At 39.3% G+C, this 17948-nt stretch overlaps 1 protein-coding gene across 2 annotated transcripts in view; it reads right to left on the bottom strand.

The window, feature by feature from the left end:
• Positions 1-1982: 1982 nt before the first annotated feature.
• The window catches only part of tsc1b (TSC complex subunit 1b), a 41276-nt gene continuing 25310 nt past the window's right edge, over positions 1983-17948 (bottom strand). For both annotated transcript variants that reach the window (XM_055019456.1, XM_023269387.3), the window contains exons 16-22: positions 16569-16735; positions 14182-14364; positions 13910-14020; positions 7739-7861; positions 5738-5925; positions 5255-5428; positions 1983-4269 (exon numbers count right to left, since the gene is read on the bottom strand). In XM_055019456.1, the coding sequence (XP_054875431.1) occupies positions 3588-4269; positions 5255-5428; positions 5738-5925; positions 7739-7861; positions 13910-14020; positions 14182-14364; positions 16569-16735 (1628 nt within the window). In that variant the 3' untranslated portion in view covers positions 1983-3587. The remainder of the gene's footprint in view (positions 4270-5254; positions 5429-5737; positions 5926-7738; positions 7862-13909; positions 14021-14181; positions 14365-16568; positions 16736-17948) is intronic.

Raw genomic sequence — 17948 nt, forward strand, 5'->3', positions numbered from 1 at the left:
CTCCAGCCATTTCAGCTAGGTTAAGCTAACGGCTAACGGTTCTGAAGTAGGTAGCCATCTTATGACCAACAAATACTGTAACATAAAACCACAAAGTGTCATTTTTCACACTTGTAATGACTGAAAGGCATATATTATATATAACATGTTAAGTACAAGCTTTAGAGCAGCTTTGGGTACTGGTAGTTAGATTTACCTTTGGGCAAAATAGGGCTAGCTGGTTCTCCGGCCGTTTTGGCTAAACTAAGCTAACGGCTAACAGTTCTGAATCATGTAGCCATTTTTTGGCTAACAAATAGTTTGTCTTATTACCCCTTGTAAAACCACAAAGTGTCATTTTTACACAGTTGTTACGGCTGCAAAAACTATATATTACACATAAACCGTTAATGACGCTTTAGTCGCTCTTAGATGGACTTACCTTTGGGCAAAGTAGAGCGAGTCCTGACTCCAGCCGCTTGAGCTAAGCTAACGGCTAACCGTTCTGAATGAGTCAGTCGTCATTTGCTAACAAATAGTCTAAAATATCACCCCTTACAAAACCACAAAGTGCTGTTTTTATGCACGTGTAATGAGTATAGAAGCATAAATTACACATAAAATATTAGGTGCTGGCACTTCGACTTGCCTTTGGCCAAAGCAGGGCTAGTTGGCTCTCCAGCCGTTTTAGCTACTGGCTAACGGGAGCCATCTTTAGGCTAACAAATAGTCTGCCTAATATTTCACCCCTACAAGATCACAAAGTGCTGTTTTTACGCACTTGCAATGACTACAAAATTATGTTACACATAAAATGTTAATTAGAATGTTTACAGGAGTTTTAGGGGCTGTTACGTGGCTTACCTTCAGATAAAGTAAGGCTAGCTGTTTTAGCTAAGTGAAGCTAATGGCTAATGGTTTTTCGATCTCACTTCTTGTTTGGTGTCTCAGTGTCTGTCAATGCTTCTAATTTTCAAAATATTACACAACTCCTATTTACAACAGCAAAATTGCATAAACAAATCTTCAAAATGTGTATTTGCAGTAGGTTTGCATTGATGTTGCACAGTATATTTTGTATACAGTATAATGCTTCTAATTTTCAAAATATTACACAACTCCTATTTACAACAGCAAAATTGCATAAACAAATCTTCAAAATGTATATTTGCAGTAGGTTTGCATTAATGTTGCACAGTATATTTGTTTTATTTTCCTCTTAGTGTCAGTTTCTCTTTCTTCTGTTACTAATAGTACTACTACTTCTAGTAACAGTTGAAATAACGTTGGTTTTGTGTCAACTAGGATGCCCAAAAACAGCCAAACTGGAAATATCAAGCCAATTGTACGTGGCACTAATGTGTGTATTATTGTGAGACTGTTCACACTTAAGTATAACTGGTTGGGAAAAAATGGGGCAAATTTTCTAAATTTAAAAAAAAGGGTCATCATTTGACAGTGATTGTAGACATGGAGTGTTTTGGTCCAATCAAACTGCAGTTGTGGTTCTTTCTCCATTTTTGTAGAGATTTTGTGGTCTCGTTTGCCCTAAATAATTACCCAGGAGAGTTTACCAAGGTAGTTCGAGGCAAGACTTGCCTATACGGACTTTGATTTGTGGACCATTTGTTATTTAAAACAAACATGCCAAACTGCTCCATGAAAATGCATTAAGTAAGAACTTTTGCCTCAACAAAACACAGCAAATGCCACTTTTCAACATTTGCTACTGCTTCAGACACATTTTAGTTGGTGGTTCAATTACCAGCCTTCCACAAGTTGGTTTTTAAAGTGCTTATTAACATAGTTTTGAACATTCCTTTCTCTTGTAGCCCTACATGGCTAAAATAGAGAGAATTTCCATTATGAAATCAACAGTTGACCAGTTTTTAAGTAAATTTGAACATGAAATTTCAGTCAGAACTCAAAGAAACAAAACCAGTCCAAAAACCAAATATGGGTAACCAAAAAATTTACCAGCAAAAACAATGTAGAACTCAGAATTGTAGTGCAAAACATTGAAGACGATCTTTATTGTTCACAGTTAAACACAAGCCACTGCTTTAAGAACTTCTGTTTTTGCCATTTTGTCCCAGATTCTCCAGCTCCGGTCAGAGTCCTGGTTTCTTCAGTTTGTGCTGATTGTACCTTCTGTCTTGGTTTGCTGTAGTTACTACGGTTGGCATTTAAAGTGGGTTGTTGAACATGCTTTAGATAGCGAGGCAGAAGGAAATGACAGCAGGAGTTCCCGGTGGACAACAGGATTTAGACGACTCTCACAACCGGAGTTTACCTCTAACGCTTCGAAGGGAAAAAAAGAGGTAACTCCATGTTTATCAGACCTGCAGAAAGGAAAACCCATCGGACGAGACATGTTTGGTTTCCCTGCGCTGTACATAACAGCTGAATGTACACGCAAGTTGAGAAACAACACTTGTGTCTACAGATGAGTGAATTCAGCCAAATGTTTGCATGGCACTTTTCAAAATAATCAGCTGGTTGTCTTGAACAGAAAGTGACGATTTTTATAGCTTGGGCTTGTGTCATTTGCCAGGTCTGATTCAAATTTAGGAAAATATGTACCTGTGAGCACAGTTTGTGGTTGAACAAATATTAAAAAAAAATAAATGCAGGGAATGTGACGTTTATAAAAATGCTTAAAATGTTGCCAGTGTCTAAATTTCAAACACCTCGCTCTTTGCATCTTTCCCCAAATGCAAGAATTAAACCCATTTTCGCAAACAAGTTCTGTCTTTTTTTGACAAAGCGAAGGTTTAAATGGAAATGTTCCAGTGCAGTCCAGCAATAACACTTCAAGGTCTCCCCAGAACAAACCTCTGAACTCATCATGAACTCTGACATCCAAAAACAATAAAGCGGTGTCTCATTTTTCATTAATAGTGGTGACTTTTAAAAAGAGATTGGATGGGCTGTCAGTTCACCCAAATTACAGATAATCCCACGTTTGACTAGTAGTATTGATTAAAGCGGATAATTACGGTTGTCACAGTATCTAGAACTATGATTTCTGCCTTGATAGCCAACACAATGGAAATAAAGAGAATTTTGTTTGTGGTGCTCATAGCATTTTAAAATGCAGCAAATTGTCTTTCCAGAAAGTTTCCCTATTACTTCATATAATATACATTTCTACAGTGTAAAGTAGCCCCAGTGGAAAGTGAATTATCCCAAATAATTTGTCCAGAAAGGGCAAGTTGCTGCCAAATAATGTCAACACAACAAGCACCACAGACAGAATTCAATTCATTTTTGTAATTTAGGTCAACTGACCCTTTAAACTCATGGTGCAGGTTTTTGTCGGTGCTCCTTTCAAGATCTTTGTCTTACATCCAAACTCGTAAGTCGAGCACTCGTAATGCATGGTCAAGATCCTTCATGGTAATGATTTAGTATGGAAAGAAAAGGAAGAAAAAGTAGAAAAACATTTGGGGGAATCCTGTTGTCCACTCAAGAGGACCCTCACTCAGGGGAATGGAACAAATAACACTGAATTCCAAAGTCGCTGACATGTTACTCTTTAGCTGATTTGTAGCTCTTCTCCATCGATAAACTTCAGTCTCTCCTCATCCCAGCTCAGTTCTGTGTCCCTAACTGTGCTCATGATGTGTTTCGTTGTAGTCCATGATCTTTAGCTGCTGCTGCCGGGGGCGACCGGACCCCACCTGACTCCTGCCTCCGCCCGGCCCGGCCGCTGCCTTCCTGCGGGGGCTTTCCTGGCTGGAGACCCGCTGCTTGGGCTCAGACGAGGGCTCCTTGGTGGGCACAGTGAGTGGAGCAGCGGGGGCTGTGGCTGGGGGAGGCGCAGAGCCGACGGGGGCCATATAACCTGGACAGGGTGGCGGCGGCTCCACGCAAAGCTCAGTCTTGAGGCCATGGGCGAGGCCGGCCAGGCGGGGTGGCGGCGGGTGTTGTTGCTGTTGCTCCTCGTCGCACTGGCTCTCGCTCTTGTTGCGGAACAGCTCGCGCGCCCTCATGCCCAGGAAGCTCTTGGCGCTGGGGTAGGAGCCCACGGTGAGCGGCGCGTCGGAGGCGGGCAGGGGCGTGAGGGGGTTGGCGTGGGGACAGGACAGGGACGGCGGCTCCACCAGCAGGGGCGGGGCCAGGTCCTGGCTGCCGTTGATGGAGTTGGCCGTTGACTTGGAAGAGTTGCTCGCCTTCGGTTGCCCTGGCAATAAAGTGCTGCCGTTGCCACGAGGGGAATCGTGCGGTGGTCTGCTGTCTGTCTCCTCGTTGGTGTGAACTTTACTTGGTCCATCTGGCACCATGACACTGTAGAAGACACCATATTTACTATAATAACATAAAAGTGTTCATTTCACAGTGCATCTAATATGTTAATAATCAATATAACCAATGGAAACTACAATAAGCACCATTGAAAAGTAAGTCACAGTTTTATGCTCATTTCAGTTGACATTACAGACTAAAATGTACCTTAAACATCCAAGTCAATATGCATTCTTATCAAGTAAAAAATAAAATCACATTTATTTACACAGCACGTTTAAAAACGATTTAAACCCAACGTCTACATCCAGTCAGTCAGACTAAGAAGATAATTGACACTGCTTAGCCTGAATAGATGGTCAAATAAACTCTACTATACTCAGGTCCATAAAAAAAGAAACAGGACGCAGCAAATTTCACTAAACAACACTGTCATGCTGTAATGCTGGTCTGAGGATAGCAGTAATTTGATCTAAATGAAAAAACAGCACGCTAAAATGCTCACAGTTACAATATTACCAAGGTAATGTTCAGGATTTATCATGTTCACCATCTTACTTTAGCATGTTAGCATGCTAACCTTTGCCAATTAGCCATAAACACCGAGTACAGCTGAGACTGATGGGGATGCCATTTGTTTTGCAGATATTTGGTCAGAAACCAAACTACATAAACAAAGTGAGAAATAAAATTATTGACCTGCAGTCAGCGATTCACTGAATTTATTACAATTTATCTTCAGGGGGGCATGAATATGTATCTTAAACTTCACGGGAATCCACTGAATAAATGTCGAGATATTTAACTTTGGACCAAAGTGGCAGACAGACAGAAAGTTTCATCCAAACCAACCACCGCTGGTTTGGTTTGAAAATTACAAAGTGCTAATAAGGTAAATACAAAATCTGCAATTCCTTGTGGACTCCTAGCAAGCAAATACACCAGACCGACTGCATATTAAGTGAAGAGTACGTCCTCAGGTAAGTATTTTTGGAGCGTCAAGAAAACAACACAAAAGCATCCTGACCTGGAGTCAGCAGGAGTGTGTGGGTCAGCTCTGCCCCCTGGTGGAGAGCCGGTGGTGCTGCTGGCCGGAGCCTCCATCTCCACTCGGCTGTAGAGCTGCAGGAGTTCAGTCTGCAGCAGCTGAGTGATTCTCCTCTGAGCCTGATACCTGCTGTCGGAGGCCTGCAGCTCCGCCCTGCAGACAGAGATGAGACGAGGACAAGGAGAAAGAGAATATGAGAGCAGATACATGAGTTGTGACGGAAGCTTTTAAAGACACTTTAATTGCACGTACAGGTGACTGGAGCTTTGTACCTGCCTCTATCAGTACAGACTAAACTAAGCAGTGTCTGATCTAGTGAGACAACTAGTTTATGTCCTGCTGATTCAGATTCTGTTCCACTGATGTAGAGATGCTAAAATATCTGTCTCACACTGGTATCAAAGCACATATGTGTTCATTATTCTAAGGTTACGCTGAGTTCAGACTAATCCACACACTCACTTCGCTTGACACTTCACGTCTTCCAGGAACTTCTTTTGCTCGGCGATGAGGTGCTCCTTCTTGGAGAGGTGCGTCTCCAGCTCAGCGCCTCTCTGCTGCGCCGCCTCCAGCTTCTGACCCTGAATCAGCAAACTCTGCCTGAGCGTCTCCACCTCCTTCCCATAAGACAGCTGCAGCATCTGGGCCTCCTGGTCGGTGATGCACGGGAGAAGAAAGAGCAGGAAAAGTATGAAAGTGTGAACAAGACGGACTCAGATTAATAGAGGACATGATTTTAGAGTAAATGCTACTTGATTTATGCTGATATCGACTGTACAGAGGTAAGTATACATTGAACAGTGGTTGCTATTCCAGTGGTTTGGCTTTGTTATGTTTTTAATATCACAGGGAGGAACTGTGCATCCAAAACTTTAAAGTGTCCACTGCTAAACAACAATAACAGGGAAAATTTTATCGTTCCAAAGTTGAAATCTGTTTCAGTCAGAGAGCTACATTCTGTTGTTTCACATGTAGGTAAAGAAAAACACGAGGAACATTTAAATATGAATAAAAACATCTACAGAAAACAGAAAAAAAAATCAAAACAACACATGAAGACATCACCCTCTACAGCAAGGACAGTTTGCTAAGTGCTACTGTTTGCTAAGTTCACTAGTCTTTGGTATCAGAGTTCAGCAGCTGAAACAAATTATAGCTTCAAGTGCTTTAACTTCCACTTTGACACTGAACTTTTTCCTGATAGAATTATTCACGGAGAATTTGCGATGATTAAATGCAAGCTATTCCATTTACAAGCTAAATAATCTGCAAACTAAACTTCGCATATGCAATTTGAGTTAGTACATATACAGCAGCTTTTTCCGCATCTTTAAGACCTTTGAATTCAGATAGTTCCCAACAACACTCAAACACAACACAACTAGTTTCGGATAAGGACACAGAGCAGTCCACAGGTGATGTTTTAAACTAAACACGGAAAAAACCTGCTAAAAAATGGGACAATGCTTTTGGAATTGTTGCTAAAGATTTAGAAGAGGAGAGGGTGTTTCGAAGGACCACAATATTTACTATAAGGTACCAGATAATTTGATTTTACAACAAATCCGATCTTACATTTTCACTGCTACTGTCTTCGGTGTGGGCAAAAGTTGATGTTTTAAGCTTCTACAACGTTATTAGTCTTTATTGTCTGTACAAAATGCACCAAATCCGATCTGAGTTCTTGTATGTTAAAACCTACTTGGCCATAAAATGGATTCAAATGTAAATAAGATTAAACTTTAATCATTTTGAAAGCTATTCTTGTGCCAGATATTGGGAAAAAAAATGACACAACATAAGAAATGCAGTGCCTAAAAAGCAGAAAAGCAGTAAGATATAAGTAGGATACATTACAAAAATAAAATAAATAGGCTACAATAATGCTAGAGTAAAATGTGAGCAGCATTAAGAACTGGCAAAATCCACTGATCTGTCTACTAATAGAGGAGATGAATGAACCAAGGACTTTTATCATCGTACTAAGGATGTAAACATTTGTAAAATAGTTGACATTGCGACTCACTGACATATTGGGGGAATCAGAGTAGAATTCTGCAGAGAAACATTAAAATATCACAGAATCCTGTGTAAAAAAAAAAAACAAGTATGAACACTGAAATCTTCTCATGAGTCAGTTAAAATGAACATGACGTTTCCAACACTTGGCTCCCACTTTCACCAAACCTGAACCTGCCACATTTTGTTGAGGTCAAAACACAGAATTCAACAAGAAGCTCTTTGGATTTACTTTCACATCACACAACTTCTCCTGCTATATTTAGCTAGAAGCTGCGGCAAAGCTTGGGGGGAAAAAAAAAAAAAAAAAAAAAACGCTTCCGTGATATAGTTTGACTTGACACCCAACAAACCCAATTAGTGTCCCCTTTTTCACCTCAGTACGTCATCTCTGCAGCTCCCTAAACAAACACACACACAAACACACACAGCCGTCCACAGTACCTTTGTGTTGTCGGCGCCCGCATGCTGTAATTCCTGCATGGACAGCTTATGTGCCTCCCCGAGGAGCAGCAGCTGCTTGTTCAGGAAGCTCATCTGCTGCTGGGTGCTCTCGCTGTTGCTCAGCTGAAGGACAAACGAGACAAACAATGATGACGGAGGGCAAAGTAGCAATTACGCTACAAATAAACCCTGTCCAAAAGTATCTGGGAACACATCGACGGCGAGTTAGTCATTAACGGCGTTGGAGGATTCACTGGAGATTCAACGAGGTGCTGCAGATATGTCAAAGGGATATTTTTTTTACAGTTAAAAAGCAAACATTTTACACTTTACAGCCACTCTGTTAGGTTATCTCAAGAAATTAAGTCTCAGGCAACGATGTCGGGATATTAAAGTGTACATACTACACCCATATAACCCAACAACTAAATGTAAAACTGTGTTTTCTCTCTACAGCTCTTCTAAATCAGTCAGTAACACATAACACTGTTTTCTCACAGCACTTCATGCGTAGTAGTAACATCAAGAGTAACAGTGGTTATAATGTTTTTGACTGCAATAACAGAACTTTGTATACATTAACCTCCATGCCAAACCTCTACATACACTACCGTTCAAAAGTTTGGGTCACTTAGAAATATCCTTATTTTTGAAAGAAAAGCATTTTTAAAAAAGTGAAGTTAGCATTGAATGAATCATAAATCCAGTCTAGACATTGTTAATGTAGTAAATGACTATTCTAGCTGGAAACGGCTGATTTTTAATGGAATATCTACATAGAGGTACAGAGGAACATTTCCAGCAACCATCACTCCTGTGTTCTAATGCTACATTGTGTTAGCTAATGGTGTTGAAAGGCTAACTGATGATTAGAAAACCCTTGTGCAGTTATGTTAGCACATGAATAAAAGTGTGAGTTTTCATGGAAAACATGAAATTGTCTGGGTGACCCCAAACTTTTGAACAGTAGTGTATGTAAATTAATCAAGTCATATCTGCATGTATCCATATGTAAACTCATTCTGTCATGACTGTACTTATCCATATGTAGATTCATCATACCTGGTATGTTGTCTCTGAGTTTTTTATATCTTTATTCTTTTTTTTTTGCCCTTATTGTACTTTAATAATTCCTGTCTTGCTTTTTTCATGCCTTATCCGTATCCAGCTGCTGTAACATTTCAGTTTTCCTGGTGAGGGATCAATAAAGCTCATCTTATACAGTTAAAAATTCAATAATAGCCGTTGAACACACAACAAAATCTGCCAGTAAGGACAACAGCATGAACAAACATTCTGAGAAACAGCTTTTTCCCACGCTCCATCAGACTTCTGAACTCAAAACAATAACGCAGTCATTTTTAGTGGTTCAAATACTGTTTCTGCACAATCTCCTGCCTATATTTATTTTATTTTATTGTATTTTATTTGATTTCCTTTACCTCCCATACTGTATTGTATATACCTTCCCTCGTTTTCATCTATTGAAATTCTTATTATAGTCTTGTTGTATATGTACATTTGATTTTATTATCAGTTATTTCATTTAGCTTGTTTTCAATGCACTATCCAGTGGCAGCTACTTATATTTTCGTCATGCCCCCATGTATGATGACAATCAAGCTATTCTATACTACCCTATGAGCAAAAAGCACTCAAAATCTTCACCAGCATGTTTCACACCCCACACATCAATGTGCAGCGCATTCACTGCAATTTTTTGCAAACTAGCTGAATAAAAAGTCAATTACAGTGGATTGTTTGTTTGAAAATAAGCTGAATTCTTGTGGAGTTTCTATCAGCAGTGAGTCAGGAGGAGAACATGAGTGATGACACTGGGCTGTTAGCCAGTTTTAGCCACATTTAAAGCCTTGCACATGTTCCATATTGTTTTAACTGGTCCAACAGTAAGTTAACTCATTGTAATTCAGTATCTTTTATATGTGAGACAAAGAGACGAGGTCTGGCATTAGTTTGCATGGTGGAAATATAATCTAATTATTGCAAATTTACATTAAATTAATGTTCTTTTTTTTTTTACCCTAGGGATGGGGGCGGCTCTCTAAATATTGTTAAATACATAGATGTCCTTTTCACAATTTTGCATCAAGATTATTATTATTGGTTTCTGCCACAGCAAACTTCAGTCCTGAAATTCTTCAGTGCAGCTCTGAAAAAGTCTTTTAATTCTGTCCAAATTTCACCAATAAGGACCTTTAGGCGACGGCGTCTGATTGGAAATGTCATCTCCCTGAATCAACGGCTCGCTGTTTGCCAGGATTTGGGTTCAGTCTGGGTCAGGGGAGGGAAACAGACTTCAGACAAACCCCCAGGAGGCAGAAAAACACCCAGACCCCCCGCGTCGCTGACCCAAAAATAAAGAGGGTGACACAACGTCTCCAAGGCAACCGAGCCCTGGGACAGTGTGCAGTCAGCGTGGAGGTGGCAGGGCGAGGACGGGGGCATGTATGTTTCATCGACGCTGCCCGAGTCTGACCCAGCTGTCCGCCAGCTCCGTCACACTCCTGCCCAGTTCTTCCATTTAGCTATACAAGGGTGAGCGTATTTAAAAATCTGTGGTGAAGAATTTCAGTTAAAAACTACAATCTACACGTGAGTGGCTCCATGCTGGTGACATGCTGGTCTTATTTTAATTTTAACATCAGTCCAAGTGATGAAAGATATAAGATTATAAGAATGTCTGAGGTTAAAAAAAAAAACACAGCTACCTGCAATGTAAATATAATAAGTAGGGAATTCCTGACATTCTCACTGATCAGTTTCTGTTTAACTGAGCACAAAGTTAAGCCCAATTCCATGTTTGTGTCACACAGGGGAGACCACAATGTGTGGCAGGATGCATATAAATGTATACAGTGTGACAAACATTTTAAATTTGAACACAAAAGCAACCCAATAGCCCTTTGTAATATCTGTAATATGAGTATTTATCGATACAGTAGTAACAGAGCTTGAATTCAATAGTCAGGTAACTCGGGAAAAGGTTGCACCTAAGCAACACAAACTGGAAAACACTTCTAAAAAGGAAAATCCAATTTCAAGGCTGAATTCTTAGCGCTGGATGAGCAGCCAGTCGCTCAGGTGGTGAACACAGCTTCTCATCGTCTTTTTGGAGCTTTTGTACAGAAAGACAAACGTGCCGTAATCTGTTGGCGCTTAATTCAACTGAAAATGTTGCTTTTATTTTAACAAGATTTCTCAACACCTATGAGGTCTTTCATCAGATGTGACTGCGTTTTGTTCATCATTTTGAAATACAAGTGAAATTTCTGCAGTTTATTTTCAGCGTACAGCTTTACTAAAACGCTGTGCTAAGCTGAGTTGTTATTTTCTTTGTTGTGACAGTGAAGTTAATCTATTACACCAGTGGAGCTCCGATTGTATTTACTCATTTTGGACGTTCTAGTTTTACTGCTATAATGCAGCATTACTAAAATTGCGACAAAAGCTACTGATGAGGAAATTCATTGGTTATTTTATTTCAAAAAATACATAAAAACCAATGTTGCACCAAATGGGAATTTGATTAGAGCTATTTATGACAACATACTTTAGTTTGTTTACTTGTATATTTTCTTGCTGTCACTGTTTTAAGTTATTTTATTGTTTTTAAGTTATTCTCTTGTTTTTACTGTAAAGCACTTTGGTCCCCCTTTGGTGTTGTAAAGGCTATAGCAATAAACTTTGATTGATTGATTGATTGATTGATTGATTGATTGGTCATTTGAAAAACTAAATAAACAATGCTACACTAAATGGAACTGTTAAAAGACCCATTCATGACAACACACTTTAGTTTGTTTACTTGGTTATTTAAGCAAATAAATGAATAAACGCTGCACTAAATAGAACTGTTATAAGAGCTTTTTCGGCGAACATAATTTGGTTTGTTTAACTGGTTATTTAAGACAAAAAACAAAAAGAAAATGCTGCACTTAATTTAATTGTGATAAGTTGGTTAGCTTTATTATTTGGAAAAATAAAAATAACATTAAGAAACAGCTTGGACACATTTGTTTTGTTTGTGCAATGCAAAAAAATCACTTTTCAAGCATATGCAGTGGACTAATTTTAATAACAAAACAGTGTAAATAGTGTGTGCACTGTGGAAGCGTAATATCTAGGAAAACAGTATCAGTTTGGAACTCCGTATCGGCTCCAATAATAAGACCTCATGTCTTTTTAATTTTTCTGGATTTTCAGAAAATAGACAGTAAAATTCTCTAACAGGCGGACCTATAATCGCCCTTAATTGCGACTTCATTGGCAAAATGAACGATAAAATGCATCAGTAACGCGGCCTGTGAGAAAACTAAACCACTACTCTTTGTTGATATTATCATTTGTCATCACAGCAGTTCACTAACAGCGACACCATTCTCTTTGGGCTGCAGTCTCCAGGTGAATCACTGGCCAGATAAACTCTGATGGTACATTCACAAGCAGCAAAAAGCTGCATCAACAGCCTTCCAGGATTAATCTATTATTTGTGGTAGAGAGTGGAACAGACTGTCTGAGCTTAAGGGAGGTTTACTCTGAGTCGCCTGCGAACTAACTGACACCATGTCAAAGAAGTCGTGCGGGAAGCTGCATTTTGTTCAAACGGATGGCCAAAAAGTCGAGTGTAAGCTTTCGCAAATAGCAGTTTGCACACGACAGCTCAACAACCAACATGGTATTTCATCTATAACCTATAGACTGACTTGTCTGTGTTGTATTCCCCAACAGTCAGAGATAACTTGCAGATCTTTTTTAACCCACACTGATTGTTTGAAGAGTCCCAAATTCAACGATGACACACCGGATCATCTTCAATTTGACTGGTATTTTTCTTAAAGTGCTGAATATAGATATGTAACATTAGCTTTTGAGTTCAAAAATCCTAAAAAAGGGTGGAGTCATGTCTATCGTTGCAACTTTTGCTCACGTCATGATTTTTCTTTTAGCCCAGTAACAACATTACAAAAGTCATGCAGTTGAGATCGCTTTCGGAGAGGTTTCACCATCACACCTGCTCAATGATCGTCCTAATATTGGCCCTAAATTCAGAAATCTCTTCTCTCATAAAGTTTGCCTCTAACTGGCCCCATACTCTCCATTTTTAAAGCTCCTATCTGTGTCAATCGCAGGGGAAAAAAAACTCAACCCCTTATGGTGAGAAAGGAAGGTTTTATGGTTGGTGCAGAAGACGGAATATGGACATTTTTTTGACCAAACGTCCACCATCATATAACTGTTCTTTATTATTCTATCACAGCAGGGTTGTACCACTGAAGACCAGACGTACATATCATTAAGCCTGCAAAATTTCAGGACTCCAGCTACGTTATTTTTTCAAGTTATGACACTTTAAACGCTGCTCCACAGTTTGGAGCAAAGAAAACTATGCAAAAATGGGCCCAACTCCACGTTCTTTAAGAATTGTTAACTCAAAAACCGATGTTGTTGAATACCCCAGATTTTACACATAATCAACTCGATCAATATTCAATACTTAGAAGATTGTCAGACATGAATCTGTTCTAAAATTTGGTGGATTGAGGTGGAATGACCCATATACAAATTCAGTTGACTGAGGTTTTTGTTGGTTGACAACACTTCTTGACCGTAACCTTATAGCCAACATTAGCGCCTTACTTTAAATTGATAAAACACTAACAAATTAAAGCAAACAGTGTAATCCAGCCAACCTTTTTTGCACCATGGAATGGTTTCAAGCAAGACAATTTTACACAGACTGGTCATCCTGCACTTAACAAATAATAATCCTTTTTTTCCAAATCATTATTCAAAAAAAGCATCCTAAATGAGTAAAATGGCTTTTTATTGCTAAATATGCATTTACTTTTTCTTCTGTCTCTCCCATTTTTCAAAGAAGCTCTCCAGAGATGTTTGGTTCTTATTCATTTTGGCAGGGGTTAGATTGACGGCTTCATTTAACGGCGAGTCAAGTGCGGGAAACAAGCACAGATGGAAGTGACAGGAAGACAATTTAGTCATTTTTCAAAATTAAACACCGTGCAGACTCCACTGGAAATAAAACGAAAAACAAAACTGGAGTAATATATATAAAGTCTAAAAGGGGCTTTAGACTACACTCTGTCACCGCATTAACCACGGCAGGTTGGTAATATTCGGGTATCTCTTTACCTTGATAGTCATCTGGTTGAGGAGGTGACCAGTGTGGCAGACTTTGTTGTTGGCTCTCTGAAGCTCCGCCTCTAACTCATCCATCCTTTTCTGACACTCCTGCAGCTTGCTCTAAAGACACAAAACAGATTCAGACTGGTTATATTAAGCTCTTATATGTAGCTGCAGTGGATAAATGTATTTATACTGCATTGTTACTGTGACTGTGTACGGTTCTTGTGCGCAAAAGCGACTGCAGGTGCGTTTTTAGACCAGTGGGAATGTTGGTGCACCTGGAGCTCCTGGTTCTTGGTGTAGTAGTCGTCCCGGCCCTGCTGCAGTTGTCTGATCTGACTGTGCAGCCTGGTCACCACCGTCTCCCGGTCGTCCCACAGCTGCCGGTAGCGCTGCTGCTCCACCTGCAGACTTTCCCTCAGGGACAAGATGTCGACGCTCTGCAGGTTCAGCTGGTCCTTCTGCACACAGACAAGCAGACGCACAGGCTAAGAACAAAATGTACAGCAGCTATCGGAACCAGAAAAGCTCAATCGGAGGGCAGCATTTTTAAAATGTTTGCAGGAAATTTAATCTTTTAGCTAACTGGATGAATGTGACAGCGTTCCTCAGCGTTGTTTACATCGCATTCCTGGACACAGAACAGCCTCCACGGCTTCTTTGTAGTCACAAGTTGATGAAAACTGATCAGTCTGAGCTGCTCTCAACAGCTTCAGCTACATTTTCACTGCTGTGTGCTGCAGATGACATCAAACCGATGAGACAGCTGGTTTTATGGAATGCTACAAATGCCTCAGTGATCACTGAGCGTCTCTGAGGAATTTAGAAGCATTTTCTCCTCTTATTGTTGCTTAAAATGAAAATACACTGCTGAAGACCCTCCAGTGTTAGCAACAGCTGCACCACACTTTTACCTAATTTTGTCTGTTTCTAGAAAGGTAAGGAAAACATGAAGGTGCTTTAAATCACTGTCAATCACGGAAAATGAGCATTTATATAGAATAGCCATAATTTGCCTCTGCTGGCACAGAATTCAAATTTTAAAAATGTTTGCACAAACTGAGCTTTACAACAAGCTTCCTGACCACCTACGAGATCGTTTTATGGAAGCGACTGCTACTGAATTTACCATTTTGAAATGAAACTGAAATTCGTCTTTAGCATTCTAGGTTTACTACATTATTGCGCTGTTATTTTACTTGTTGTGATTGCATGTTATTCTAATACATCACTTCAAAATGTAGTTGTGACTGTATTACTCATTTTGACTGTAACACTACATTGAATAGTGACAAGGGCTATTTATGAAGACATATTTTAGCTTGTTAAGTTGGTTATTTTGCTTTAAAAACAAAAAACAATGTTGCACTAAGTGGAACTGTAATAACTGTTTATTTTGTTATTCTGTAAAATAAAAATTACATTAAGAAACGTATGGATGACATTCTAGAGAAGCAACTTATACACAAAAGTTCCTTAAAAATAGGGTCAATCACTGAAAATGAGTCTCTGTATAGAAAGTCAAAAGTGCCATAATACTTCAATTCAAATTAAAATGCTGCTTTTATGCATGCAAGATCTTCTGTTGGATGTGAATGTTATTGATTTAACTATTCTGACGTGAAATTGAAATTTCTGTCGAACTTCAAAATGGAGTAGTGATTGCATTACTCATTTTGAGTGTGGTACTACAAGGAATTGTGATAAAAGCTATTTATGAAGTCATATTCATGAAGCCGCCATTATTTTGGTAAAACAGAAAAAAAAAATTGAAACCAATGTTGCACGAAGTGGGATTATAATAACTTTGTTCACTTTTTTAAATTTTGTATAATAAAAATAACATTAAGGAATAAAATGCTGCAAATTCCTCAGGGATCAGCAGACAAATTTAGATGCATTTTCTCCTCTCGTCGATGCTCAAAATGAAAACACACTGTTGAAAACCTACTCAGTGAGTCTCCAGTGTAAACAGCAGCTACACAACTCTTTTTGTCGAGTTATTGTCTGTTTGTAGAGAAGCAACTCACTACGTGACAGTGTCTCAGAAACGGGTCAATCGGTGAGAACGAGCATTTTGTACAGAAAGCCAAAAGTGCCATAATTCTCCTTTGTTTGCACTTAATTTAAATGAAATCATATCTTTCTCTTTATGGATGTAATGTCTTTTATTGGATGTGACTGTTACTAACTTTACCTTTTAAAAGTGAAAATGAAGTTTGTGTTGTTCGTTTTCAGCATGCTAGATTTACTACAATGCTGCACTAAGCAGCAGAAATGTGAATGTTATCCTAATACATCATTTTAAAATGGAGTAGTGATTGTATTACTCATTTTGAGACTTCTAGTGTTACTGCTGTAGCGTAACAATGCACTGTAGTTTGTTTACTTCTTAACTAAAACAGAAACCAAAGTTGCACTAAGTGGAATTGTAAAAACTTTGTTTATTTCTTTATTTTGTAAAATAAAAATAACATTAAGGAATGGTAGAAAATGCTAAAAACAACTCAGTGATCATCAAGTGTCTTTGTGGAATTTAGATGCTTTTTCTCTTCTAATCGTTATTTTATCATTCTTAAAGCTTCACCACCTTTTTGTCTAGTTTTTGTCTGTTCCAAGAGAAGCAACTCATACAATCGGTGACAATGAGTGCGTGCGAACTTGCCATGGCGTTGTTCTGCTCTTCCAGCGCCGTGGCGTTGATGATGCGTCGGAGGAGGCGTCGGTTGCGGACGGCGTGCTGCTCCCTCTTGTAGCGCTCGTACAGCAGCTGGTTGTGCAGCAGGAGCAGCTGGCTGCGCAGCATGTGGAGCTCGTCCAGCGGAGCCGAGCCTGAGGAGGCCGCGGTAATAATAATGTAATTAACACAGACACACACCTGACACGTATACACACCACACAAATGAGATTAATTATTGTTTAAGAGTGCAGCAGCAGAACAGCAAAGGTAATGTCAGGAAAGTAAAACAGAAAAATATTAGTGTCTGTACATATGAAGCTGTGATTTCAGTGAGGTTGACAGACTTTAATGTGCAGGTGGAGGTTTAGCGATGCTGTCAACTGCTTAATGAGAAAAGCACTCAGACAGCGCAGTACTCCGCCAACGCTACTCAGTCGTTTTATGATTTCCGATGGGTGAAATCTTGAAAAAAATTTGTGAAAAAATCACGGCAACATAGAATGTGGCCATTTAATATAGATGTAACTACAAACAAAATGACGCCGTGCTGAGCACAGGCGTGCGTTATGCATGTGTATGTTATGTACCGATACCGAATCGCGTGACCTAAATATGTAGCAGGCGGCGGGACTTGATGGGACTCGGAAACACCCCCACAATTTAATCAACTGTTCCTTGTAAACCTGCAACTGAAAAGGAACAACCTGCAAGACTCCTGATTCTCTTAAAATTATTCCTCTATCGCTAAATTTTAATGAAATCTGCAACTTTTTAGAAACATCCTTGTGAATTAAACAAGATGGAAAATAAAGCCTCTCAGCTATACTGCTGTCTGCTGACTACTAGGAAGCTTGACCTGATATCTTGATGTTACGAAATCAAGAACCACAGAAGATCCATATCAATATCAACCAGACACAATTTTATCAATCAATTTGATCCCATTTAAACCTGTTAGTTACGCTATAAACAAACTATCTTTAAAATGCTTAAGTAGTAGAATAAAAACCAGAAAACTTACGACTGACCACCCTAACTCTGGACAGAGTGACTCACTTGTTAATATGTACAAAGACGAATAAAAGTATTTATAGTAAATTCTATAGAGAGTGCAGTCGTCCAGAAAGAGTGGATTTTTGTTTTGGGTGCAATTGAAATTACATGACTCCTATCAGTCAGCCAGGGGAGACGGTTAACTTTCTGAGTCTTAATTACAACTTGGCAGAGTTTTATTCTGTTTGTCTGTGTTGTTGTCGAGAAAATTAGATTCCTGTGCTTGGCATTTGAATAAAAGCCAGAGAGCAGAGGTCTCTAAAAGGCAAACTTTTGAATTTCTGAGTCGAAGCGGTCCTGCGTGACTCTGGG

Source organism: Amphiprion ocellaris, chromosome 17, assembly GCF_022539595.1.
Source record: "Amphiprion ocellaris isolate individual 3 ecotype Okinawa chromosome 17, ASM2253959v1, whole genome shotgun sequence".
Lineage (NCBI taxonomy): Eukaryota > Metazoa > Chordata > Actinopteri > Pomacentridae > Amphiprion > Amphiprion ocellaris.